The 12660-nt window shown below is 53.7% G+C and overlaps 1 protein-coding gene across 1 annotated transcript; it reads left to right on the top strand.

Moving 5' to 3' along the window:
- Window positions 1–3787: 3787 nt before the first annotated feature.
- DNAJC24 (DnaJ heat shock protein family (Hsp40) member C24) lies at window positions 3788–11611 on the top strand. Its single transcript, XM_061564294.1, has 6 exons — window positions 3788–4608; window positions 5936–6114; window positions 6280–6496; window positions 9882–10020; window positions 10409–10477; window positions 10722–11611. The coding sequence occupies exons 3-6, from the start codon at window positions 6386–6388 to the stop codon at window positions 10892–10894; spliced, it is 492 nt and encodes a 163-aa protein (XP_061420278.1). The 5' UTR covers window positions 3788–4608; window positions 5936–6114; window positions 6280–6385; the 3' UTR covers window positions 10895–11611.
- The last annotated feature ends 1049 nt before the right edge of the window (window positions 11612–12660 follow it).

Here is a 12660-nt window from a genome sequence, read left to right as displayed (position 1 = left end):
TAATACAAACTAAAGAACATAACTCTGATAATGTGCACTGTCCCTGAAGTTGATTGGTCCACACCCGAGACAGCTTTCCTTCGAGCCTAGTCTCATATGGGTTGGACCAGATGACGCCAAAGGGCGCACAACTCAAGGACAATGCACCATCAGAGTATGAGAGCTCGGGGCAAGCATCTACACTATGGGGACCTCATTTGCCAGTAAAAATATGATAATTGGTTCTTTACCCTTCTATCTGGCAACAAAACTGACACCTTTTTACAAGGAGTCATGTTTGCATAGACCGCAATACCTGCAGTCATAATACAAACTAAAGAACATAACTCTGATAATGTGCACTGTCCCTGAAGTTGATTGGTCCACACCCGAGACAGCTTTCCTTCGAGCCTAGTCTCATATGGGTTGGACCAGATGACGCCAAAGGGCGCACAACTCAAGGATAATGCACCATCAGAGTATGAGAGCTCGGGGCAAGCATCTACACTATGGGGACCTCATTTGCCAGTAAAAATATGATAATTGGTTCTTTACCCTTCTATCTGGCAACAAAACTGACACCTTTTTACAAGGAGTCATGTTTGCATAGACCGCAATACCTGCAGTCATAATACAAACTAAAGAACATAACTCTGATAATGTGCACTGTCCCTGAAGTTGATTGGTCCACACCCGAGACAGCTTTCCTTCGAGCCTAGTCTCATATGGGTTGGACCAGATGACGCCAAAGGGCGCACAACTCAAGGACAATGCACCATCAGAGTATGAGAGCTCGGGGCAAGCATCTACACTATGGGGACCTCATTTGCCAGTAAAAATATGATAATTGGTTCTTTACCCTTCTACATTATCAGAGTTATGTTCTTTAGTTTGTATTATGACTGCAGGTATTGCGGTCTATGCAAACATGACTCCTTGTAAAAAGGTGTCAGTTTTGTTGCCAGATAGAAGGGTAAAGAACCAATTATCATATTTTTACTGGCAAATGAGGTCCCCATAGTGTAGATGCTTGCCCCGAGCTCTCATACTCTGATGGTGCATTGTCCTTGAGTTGTGCGCCCTTTGGCGTCATCTGGTCCAACCCATATGAGACTAGGCTCGAAGGAAAGCTGTCTCGGGTGTGGACCAATCAACTTCAGGGACAGTGCACATTATCAGAGTTATGTTCTTTAGTTTGTATTATGACTGCAGGTATTGCGGTCTATGCAAACATGACTCCTTGTAAAAAGGTGTCAGTTTTGTTGCCAGATAGAAGGGTAAAGAACCAATTATCATATTTTTACTGGCAAATGAGGTCCCCATAGTGTAGATGCTTGCCCCGAGCTCTCATACTCTGATGGTGCATTGTCCTTGAGTTGTGCGCCCTTTGGCGTCATCTGGTCCAACCCATATGAGACTAGGCTCGAAGGAAAGCTGTCTCGGGTGTGGACCAATCAACTTCAGGGACAGTGCACATTATCAGAGTTATGTTCTTTAGTTTGTATTATGACTGCAGGTATTGCGGTCTATGCAAACATGACTCCTTGTAAAAAGGTGTCAGTTTTGTTGCCAGATAGAAGGGTAAAGAACCAATTATCATATTTTTACTGGCAAATGAGGAACCCGCACTCTGACCAGCGTGGCGAAGTCCGGTCAGGTTACTAACAAAGCTCACGTTGACGAGGACTCGAGCCGTCAACCTTCGTAGCGAGGCGATGTCTCCCCCTGCTGGTGTCCCGGGATCAATGAGAACAATCTTGATTTGAAGCTTTCGTGACTGCAGGAAAAATCACATAGGTATAAAATAAAATAAATCATGGCCTGCTGCTGAAGCAGACTATGCTTTCCCAACTGATGACGGACGCTTGTGTTGCGCCCGAAACGTCGTGATCTATTTAATTTTCTACCTACGTGACTTTTACCGAAAGAACCAAAGAGTATCAATGAGAACCTTTATTTGGACTGCAGCAGCAGCAGGAGTCCGAAGAGCAGTGAAGCTCTTTGTTCACAGGTGCCCCATTCCGTGCGGGGCTTTATGACGAGCCGGAGTCTGGTCCAGTAATGACCCCTTAGACTCAAGTTCGCCGACACGGTGGCTATTGGAGTGGAGTGTGAAACACAGCGCCGGCACATGTGTAGTGGGTATACAACTCGCGGAGACTTCTCCCTTCTGGAGGAAGCATATTTATTACAACGGAACAATAACACGAAGGGGTACGGCCCATACCACCCGATACTTCGGGAGGTATTCCTCCGGCTAGCCTGCCGAACACTGGCTATGCTCTCGCCTCTTCACTGGTGAAGCTTTTGGCCCGACTCTAGCCAGGGGCTCGGGTTCAGCCCTTTGGGCTCTTCGCTTCGGGTCTTCACGGTGGCAGCTCCAGGCTGGCTCCTGAGTCTTCAGGTCATGGGTGGAAAAAACCCGACTTTTCCAGCGGCAGGCATCGGGTTTTTTCTTTAATACAATTAAACCCGATGTCGGGGAATTAAAACCTGGTTTCATGAATACGAAACTCTGATCCAAGGCTTAGGCTGCTTCCTCGTCGGTGCTGCTATCGTACTCGGGGGGGCCGTCGGGCACGGAGTAGTCTTAGAAGGTTGGTCTTGATGAACACGAGCTTCTCCACAATCGTGGGCACTGCCAGTGAGTTCCTTAGCTTGGAATGGATGAAGCCCATCGTTGAGAAGTTCCGCTCGGATGCCGAAATTAGAGCCAATTAAACCGGATTTCTCCCAATCTCAGATGATCGGGTTTAATATAAAAGACAATTAAACCCGATTGTAAGAAAAACAACTGGCCACTCCTCCCTTCTGGAACCGTCTGGAATGTGCCTGGGGAGTGACGTTATCCCCCAGCCCCCTTCCTGGGGTCTGGGGGTTTGTTCCTGTGGCCCCGAGCTGCTGCTGCTGCTGTAGGGTGACCTCAGCGCCCACGTGTCCTGACTCATCACCCTTAGACTCCCTTCTGCCCCCTGCTGACTCGAGGCCGTTATTGCGGGCTTACCAGTCGTGGCAATCGCGTACAGCGCTCAACGATGCCGCTACACATATATACCGAGGGTCAGAATGGGAATATGCATTCACGCTGGAGGAATTCGATGAGATCTGAAGCTTCTTGGATTTTTTTTTCTACAGAAGTCCAGTCGGGGGTGGGTAAGAATGTTACAACAACAAAAACAATCCAACAAAAAACACGATCGGACTGCAAGAAAGGTAAACAAATCACCAAACACAAATACAACTCGGCCACCCCCATCCTACCAAAGCCCCGCTTGAGATATTAACTTGTCTGTAAAAAGCGACAAATGAGAGCTCAACAAAGTGAGCCCATCATTTGGACATTTATATCAGCAAAAATAATCTAAATGCTCTAAACCCGCCTCTAAACGCAATATAAACGGTCTAAATGCAATCTAAATGCTCTAAACCCGTCTCTAAACGCAATCTAAGTGGTCTAAATGCAATATAAATGGTCTAAATGCAATCTAAATGCTCTAAACCCGTTTCTAAACGCAATCTAAGTGGTCTAAATGCAATCTAAATTGTCTAAATGCAATCTAAATTGTCTAAATGCAATCTAAATGCTCTAAACCCGTCTCTAAACGCAATATAAGTGGTCTAAATGCAATCTAAATGGTGTAAATGCAATCTAAACGGTCTAAAACCACGTCTCTAAATGCAATCTAAAGGCTTCTAACAGACACCACCACCGCGCCACGCTGTCACATGACCGCGGACCCCTGATGGGAGGGTACGAGGGGGAGGGGAGGGGTGCAGTGGGAGGAGAAGGGGGAGGAGTCAGCGCCTCTTCCGGCAGAGGAACCCGGAAGTGGCGCACGTGCTGTGAGTGACACGAGGAGGCGCGCCGCGGAGGGGAAAGTCGCGCCGGTTCCAATTCCAAACCAGGGGGTACCCAGGACCCCCGTTTCTCAGGGAGGTCTGAGACCATCTCTAGGGGATCTGGGACTCCCCCTTAGGGGGTCTGAGACCATCTCTAGGGGATTTGGAACGATCTCTGGAGGGGGATCTGAGACCATCTCTAGGGGATTTGGGACCCCCTTAGGGGATCTGGGACCACCTCTCCGGGGTCTGAGACCATCTCTAGGGGATCTGGGACTCCCCCCTTAGGGGATTTGGAACCCCCTCTCCGGGGTCTGAGACCATCTCTAGGGGATTTGGAACGATCTCTGTAGGGGGATCTGAGACCATCTCTAGGGGATTTGGGACCACCTTAGGGGATCTGGGACCACCTCTCCGGGGTCTGAGACCATCTCTAGGGGATCTGGGACTCCCCCCTTAGGGGATTTGGAACCCCCTCTCCGGGGTCTGAGACCATCTCTAGGGGATTTGGAACGATCTCTGTAGGGGGATCTGAGACCATCTCTAGGGGATTTGGGACCACCTTAGGGGATCTGGGACCACCTCTCCGGGGTCTGAGACCATCTCTAGGGGATCTGGGACTCCCTCCTTAGGGGATTTGGAACCCCCTCTCCGGGGTCTGAGACCATCTCTAGGGGATTTGTAACGATCTCTGTAGGGGGGTCTGAGACCATCACTAGGGGATCTGGGACCACCTCTCTCGGGGTACGAAGCTCGTGGGACCAAGGAAAAAGAAGCGAAGGGAGCGGGGTAAGGAGACGCGCGGTCTTAACCCCATCGACAAGGCCCACCGCCCGAAACGTCGCCTGTTGTATTCCGCACAGCGTCGCGGCTCCTATGAGCGCGGTTGGCTTACGTACGGTGCGAAAGAAGCCGGTGCCTTTGTCGAAGGCGTTGGTGTTGTTGGCTGTGATTGGGTGCGACGCCGCAGCAGCAGTAGCAGCAGCAGCGGCGGCTTCGTGAGCGGCGTCAACATCGCCGTGGTGGTGTTCACCCAGCTCAGGGTCGTCATTGACTACAGCATCATCATCATCAACAACAACAGCAGCATCACCATCAACACCAACAACAGCATCGTAACAGCATCAACAAGAACAGCATCATCAACAAGAACAGCATCATCAACAGCATAATCATTTACAACAACAGCATCATCAACAGCATCATCATCAGCATCATCATCATCAGCATCATCATCAATGACAGCAGCATCATCATCAACGACAACAGCATCATCAACAGCATCATCATCAGCATCATCATCAATGACAGCAGCATCATCATCAACGACAACAGCATCATCAACAGCATCAACAACAGCAGCAGCACCAACAACAGCATCATCAACATAATCATCACCAACAACAGCAGCATCAACAACAGTATAATCAACAGCATCAATAACAGCATCGTCAACAGCAGCATCTTCATCAACGACAACATCATCAACAGCATCATCAACAACAGCAGCATCTTCATCAACGACAACATCATCATCATAATCAACAGCATCATCATCAACAGCATCAACAACAGCATCATCATCAACAGCATCATCAACAACAGCAGCATCGTCATCAACAGCAACATCAACAGCATCATCAACAACAGCATCATGATCATCAACAGCATCATCATCAGCATCATCATCAACATCGCAGGATCGTCATCATCGCAACGGTGCCATTGTCTTAATCGCCGTCTCGTGATCCAGAATCGGATTGTAATCATCATCATCGTCGTCGGTCACGATCGATCCACTAATGGATCGATCGCCGCTGTACCAGACCGGGCCCTAGAGAAGGCCGCTGTCTCTGTTGTGAACCAATCGATTTCAAAGTCAACGCATCATCTGTTATAATTATGATTATCAGAGCATGGCGTTTGATTGCATGTTCGCTACAAGTACAGTGTGTGATTAATGCAGACTGGAGACCTTACAAAGGGTTTCTATTTGGTGTTTGAACATCTGAACTGTTTTATTGCCAGAAGAGGTGTATCTATATATGTGTGTGTTGTGTCTTTTTGTCATTTTACCCGGCAAGGCCCATTGAGCTGCTACGTTTCTCTTTGTCAGAAGCTGCCTGGTCATCACAAACAGCGAAGTGGCCCAAAGTCGTCGTCATCATCATCGCGTGCACATGTACCGCAGTAGCCGAATCCTCCTAAACGCCCTGGGCCCACTGACTTAATTCTAGATTTGAAGACTTCGTGACTGCAAGGATTCATACTCTTGGGTTTTTCCGGTAAAGTCATGTAAGTAAAAAAATTAAAGAATAAGATAAATAATAAAATTAATAGAAATAAAATAATAAATCACTATTAATAAATAATACATCACCCACTGACTTATCTCGAGAGAGAGCGGCTTGCCTCTGCTGGATGACAACAGTGGCTTTTTGTTCAACTTTGCCCGTCCAGTTGCCCGTGGAACTGCTCCCGCGCAGCTCCGTGCTCTTCACGACGCTCTCCGCGGGCAGCAGCGGAGGAGGAGCGGAGAAGGAGCAGAGGAGGTGACCCGGCGAGGATGGGCGACCCGGGCCGAGTGGAGGAGCTGGAGCCGTACTCCGTGCTCGGAGTTTCTCGCACCGACTCGCCCAGAGCCCTGAGACGCCGATACCAGGAGCTCGTGCGGCAGGTGGGGTCACCGTGGCTCCCCGTGGCTCCCCGTGGCTCCCTGTGTCTCCCCGTGGCTCCCTGTGTCTCCCCGTGGCTCCCTGTGGTTCTCTGTGTCTCCCCATGGCTCCCTGTGTCTCCCCGTGGCTCCCTGTGTCTCCCCGTGGCTCCCTGTGTCTCCCCGTGGCTCCCTGTGTCTCCCCGTGTCTCCCTGTGGCTCTCTGTGTCTCCCCGTGGCTCCCTGTGTCTCCCTGTGGCTCTCTGCAATCTGCATCTCCCTGTGGCTTTCTGCATCTCCCCGTGGCTCCCCGCGTCTCCCCGCGTCTCCCCGTGGCTCGCCGTATCACTACACCTCGATCACCCCCCGCCCCCTCCTTCACCCCCCCCCCTCCCGTGATGTCTCCTGCCTCAGTTGTAAACGACGAGTCGCCACGTCGCCCGCAAATTAACACCCAGTCCGTGCGCGCGGAAGAACAGCCGGTTCCCTGTAGCCGGGGCAACCAACCTGTAGTGTCGGTTTTGTTCCCTGTAGTCGTGGCAACCGACCTGTAGTGTCGGTTGGTTGCCTGTAGTCGTGGCAACCGACCTGTAGTGTCGGTTGGTTGCCTGTAGTCGTGGCAACCGACCTGTAGTGTCGGTTGATGCCTGTAGTCGTGGCAACCGACCTGTAGTGTCGGTTGGTTGCCTGTAGTCGTGGCAACCGACCTTTAGTGTCGGTTGATGCCTGTAGTCGTGGCAACCGACCTGTAGTGTCGGTTGGTTGCCTGTAGTCGTGGCAACCGACCTGTAGTGTCGGTTGGTTGCCTGTAGTCGTGGCAACCGACCTGTAGTGTCGGTTGGTTGCCTGTAGTCGTGGCAACCGACCTGTCGTGTCGGTTGGTTGCCTGTAGTCGTGGCAACCGACCTGTAGTGTCGGTTGGTTGCCTGTAGTCGTGGCAACCAACCTGTAGTGTCGGTTGGTTGCCTGTAGTCGTGGCAACCGACCTGTAGTGTCGGTTGGTTGCCTGTAGTCGTGGCAACCTACCTGTAGTGTCGGTTGGTTGCCTGTAGTCGTGGCAACCGACCTGTAGTGTCGGTTGGTTGCCTGTAGTCGTGGCAACCGACCTGTAGTGTCGGTTGGTTGCCTGTAGTCGTGGCAACCGACCTGTCGTGTCGGTTGGTTGCCTGTAGTCGTGGCAACCGACCTGTAGTGTCGGTTGGTTGCCTGTAGTCGTGGCAACCGACCTGTAGTGTCGGTTGGTTGCCTGTAGTCGTGGCAACCGACCTGTAGTGTCGGTTGGTTGCCTGTAGTCGTGGCAACCTACCTGTAGTGTCGGTTGGTTGCCTGTAGTCGTGGCAACCGACCTGTAGTGTCGGTTGGTTGCCTGTAGTCGTGGCAACCGACCTGTAGTGTCGGTTGGTTGCCTGTAGTTGTGGCAACCGACTTGTCGTGTCGCTACAGGTCGGTGGCCTGTGGAAACAGTTCCACTCAGGGCCCACGTGGGGGCAGCGTTTGACCGAGCCAGGGGCAGTGGCCGCATAGAGACCCGTAGACTTTCATTGAGACCCATAGACTCCTCGCGTAGAGACCTATAGACTCATCTCACAGAGACCCATAGATTCCTCACACAGAGACCCATAGACTCCTCACACAGAGACCCATAGACTCCTCACATAGAGACCCATAGACTCCTCACATAGAGACCCATAGACTCCTCACATAGAGACCCATAGACTCACTCATAGAGACCCATAGACTCCTCATACAGAGACCCATAGACTCCTCACATAGAGACCCATAGACTCACTCATAGAGACCCATAGACTCCTCACACAGAGACCCATAGACTCCTCACACAGAGACCCATAGACTCCTCACACAGAGACCCATAGACTCCTCACATAGAGACCCATAGACTCACTCATAGAGACTCATAGACTCCTCACACAGAGACCCATAGACTCCTTGCATCCAGACCCATCGACTCGCATAGAGACCCATCGACTCGCATAGAGACCCATCGACTCGCATAGAGACCCACTGACTCGCACAGGCTGAGTTGTGATGGAACCATGTTCTCAGGTTGCGAGAGTGAACGGTCTGCCCGGTCTCTCTCTCTCCGTGAGACGCGTTGACTTGCCCCGACCGAGTTGTCATTCGACTGGGTGCTTCAGAGTCATCGGTTGAAGAATCTCAGCCCGCTCGCAACAACACGGAGAGTTACGTTGAAAGCGTGCCACGGAGTTTAAGCAAACGAACCAGCAAATAAACCGAAAAATAAACAAGCAAATTAACAACCCAACAAAATAAAAAAATGAGCTGACCAAAAATACGTAAATAAACAAGCCAGCAAATGAACACATTAATACACAAACTTACACATAAACAAACCAATAAACAAATCAACAAATAAACGAACAGACCAACAAGTCAAAAAAACGATAGATTAATGAAGGTGACGACGACGCTGGGAACCGCCGATCCGGTCGGGAAGCGTTGAGGACAAAACGAATCCAAAACCAAAACTGAACCGAGCCCAAAGGTTGGAGCAAGCAGGTGGTGGATCCGAGCTGGTGGGGGACCGTGGGGGTGGGAAGAGGTGGAGGAGGTGGTGGAGGTGGAAGGAGGGAGGAGGGAGGAGGGGGGGGGTGTTTAATTATCGGACGTGCGAAAGCCACCGTCGAGTCTGGCGCGCCAGCTATCGATCCATCGATCGCCGGCGCCGCCGCACCTCGGCGTTTGCCGGTTAACGAGTCGGGGGGGGGGGGGTGTGGGGGGGGAGGTGTGGGGGGAGGGGCCGTTGTGGGGGGGGCCCCGGAGGGACGCTCCGTTCGGCCGCCCGAGCTCGCGATCGCCGCTCCCAGCTCCCGCGACCGCCGTTGATGGCTTTGAGATCATTTGTTGGGGAGTAGGAGGCGATTAAAATGAACGAGCAAATGAATGAGTGAGTGAGCCGTTGAATACGTAATGATATGTATTATTGGATCAATAAACGATTGAGTGATTACATTAAATAATTATTGAATCAATGAATGATTGAGTGAGCGGACGGGTGAGTGCACAGGCGAACGTGCGAGCGTTTCCCTCGCATGCCGGCAAATGATTGTCAAAGAGTGGACCGAGTCGACGATTGAGTCGGGATATTGAACGAACTAACGGATGAGTGAGGTTCTCGACGGCTGTGCGTGTGTATCTGCCCGCGACCTCTGACCCCCGCGCATGTGTGTCCACCCGCGACCTCTGACCCCCGTGCATGTGTGTCCGCTCGTGACCTCTTACCCCCGCGTGTGTCCACCTGCAACCTCTGACCCTGCGTGTGTCCGACCGCGACCTCTGACCCCAGCGCGTGTGTCAGCCCGCGACCTCTGACCTCAGTGCGTGTATCCGCCCGCGACCTCTGACCCTCCCCCCCCCCCCCCCCACGTAGCTGCACCCGGACCGAGCGGCCCAGGGCCTGGGCAAGGGTGAGCGTGAGGAGCAACTCCGGCGCTTCCTGGAGGTGGAGCGCGCGTGGAGGACGCTGGGAGACGCGGAGACACGCAGAGCGCACGACCTGCGCGCACGAGGTGCGAGACGCTGCAAAGATCCCCCCCTCGTCGTAGCCTTAACAGACTGTTGGGGCAAGTGCTGTTGGCGAGTAGCCACCTATGAAGGCCGGTGCTGTGGCACACAAGGGGGAGAGTGACCAATACCACGCCCGTCCGCCTTTGTCTCCCCAGTGGTGATATTTACACACCGCACAAGGTCGACCTACGGGAGGCCCAGGGCCAGTTCAGATATTATTTTGCCGATGTTGGCCATGAACGGGAATAGAACCGCGGCCGCCGGGTTCGTAGCGCAACGCGCCAACCACTGAACCACCGCTCCCCGCACTCACGCACGCGCCCGTTCACGTGTACACGCGTGTGCCCGTACATGCGTAGATGCGCGCTAACCAGTCCCCTCTCCCGTCAGACAGGGCCCTGCAGCAGGAGGGTCCCATCCAGGACAGCTTCTCCATTGACGACATGGACTGGGATGACGGTACGGACAGCCCATTTCCGTGTCCCCTTGTCTCAGCATGTCTCACCATGTCCCATCGTGTCCCATTATGTCCCAGCGTGTCTCAGTATCTCTCCATGTCCCACCGTGTCCCACCGTGTCCCACCGTGTCCCAGCATGTCCCAGCTTGTCTCAGCGTGTCTCAGCATGTCTGCATATCCGACCAGGTCTCCCCACGTCTCCCCTTTGTCTCCCCGCGTGTCCCCACGTTTCCCCGTGCGAGCAGACCAGTTGGAGGCGTCCCGGCCGTGCCGGTGCGGCGGCCTCTTCACCGTGAGCGCCGCCGAGGTGTGGGGGGCACGGGGGGGCGAGGGGGGGAGCTCTCCCCCGCCGCCGTTGCTGCTGCTGGGCTGCGACACTTGCTCCTTGCGCGTCGAGCTGAGCGGCGCCAGCGGCTGACGGACGCCGTGGGACGGATGCGCGGACGATGGCTGCCGCGGGGGTGGGGGGGGGCGATGCGACTCCGCGGGGCCCTGTGGGTCGTGCGTGGACGGCGCTGCGCGGTGCTGATACCCCACGCACCGACCCCTGCACGTCGCCGAGCCCCATGCCGCTGGCGCTGTGCGTGGTGCTGGCGCTGTGCGTGGTGCTGGCGCTGTGCGTGTTGCTGGCGCATGCTGCTGGGGCTTTCTGTAGAGAGTTCTTCTCTCTCTGGAGGGATTGTTTGAGAGACTAAGAGGGGTACTCTCCGGAGAGTTCCTCTTTCTGGAGGGACTCTGTCAAGCTCCGCCTCGTGAAGACCCTCTCTTTGCCCAAGCTCTAAGGTCCGCTCCATATCAAGGTGTTTTCGCCCAATTAAGTGTTCACACGTGGGAGAAAACCCACGAGTGCGAGGGAGAAACGCTCTATCCCGTGCAGGCGGGGCAGGTGGGAGTCCACATTTGCTGGAGCCGCCATCTCCTGGCAGGGCCAGGGGGTACGACGGCGTCTCCTCGACGCCCACGGGAAGGAAGGGAGTTTCGCAAACGACATCCGTGTGTGGTCCACCAACCCCTCGCTGCTGCCTCCACACAGCGCGGGACTACAGGCAGTGGCCTCGTGCAGCAGCGGCGTTGCCACCACCGCTCTCTCGCGACTCCTGCCTCTCCTCGGGTCGATTAAAATGAGTGAAATCGCTTTTTTCTGGAAGTCTGCGGTGGTCTTTGGGGGGCTTTTGACCGGTACCCGCCACGGCGCTGTGGAATTTCCACCGGAGCACTCGGGACCCGCAGCATGGCACGAGGGGGCAGTGGCGCTCGGGGTTTAGAGTCGGGGTTCAGGGTTCAGGCTTTAGTTTGGTTTGGGGTGATGGGTGAGGGGTTAAAGGTTGCGTTAGGTTTAGGGTTGTAGTTGGTTTAGGTTTAGTGTTATGGTTATCGTTTGGGTTAGTTTAGGGTTTTCGTTGGGTTAGTTTTAAGGTTATACTGTAGTTGGGTTAGGTTTAGGGTCACAGGTTGGGTTAGTGTGAAAGCCTGAGCGGGAGGCCTTAACGATAACTTCGAGTTGAGAGTAAAGTCCAGGGTTAGAGTTCGAGTTGGGGTTAAATAAAGTTGGGATTGGGGTAAGAGTGAGGTTTAGGGTTGGCATCGGGGCTGGGTGAGGGCTCTACGTTAGAGGAGATGGTTGTCGTGAGTGAGATGGGGGGGGCGGTGGTTAGAGTCAGGATTTACGGTTGGGGTCAGAGTTCGCGGTGAGGGCCAGCGGCAACGGTTGGCTGCGTGCGACGTGAAAATTCTCGCTTCGAGTTTCGGCCAAAGCGAGGGGGGTGGGTGAGGGGTGGGGGGCGATGGGTGGGGGGGCACACGGGGGTGGCGGCGCGGTTTCTCTCATGGACCCGGGCGCGGCCCGCCTGGATTTATTAGCCGTGACATCAATTAGTGACGATCACGTCGGAGGGGCCGAGAGGAACTGACAGCGGCATCATTAGAGCCGAGCGCTGCTGCCGCGCCTCTTATCCCATCCCACACCCCTCCAGAAAAAAAAAATCACAGCCCATCCCCTCCCTCCCCCATGAGTGGTGGTGATTGTGGTAGTCGTGGTTGAGCGGCGGTGGTGGTCGTGGGCGAGTTGTTGAGTGGTGGTGATTGTGGTAGTAGTGGTTGAGTGGCGGTGGTGGTAGTGGGTTAGTGGTTGAGTGGTGGTGGTTGTGGTAGTTGTGGTAGTAGTGGTTGAGCGGCGGTGGTGGT

The sequence above is a fragment of the Lethenteron reissneri genome, chromosome 33 (assembly GCF_015708825.2).
Source record: "Lethenteron reissneri isolate LAM-NWPU_2019-01 chromosome 33, ASM1570882v1, whole genome shotgun sequence".
NCBI lineage: Eukaryota > Metazoa > Chordata > Hyperoartia > Petromyzontiformes > Petromyzontidae > Lethenteron > Lethenteron reissneri.
Note: the sequence above shows the minus strand (reverse complement) of the source record. Positions and strands in the feature narration are given on the sequence as shown.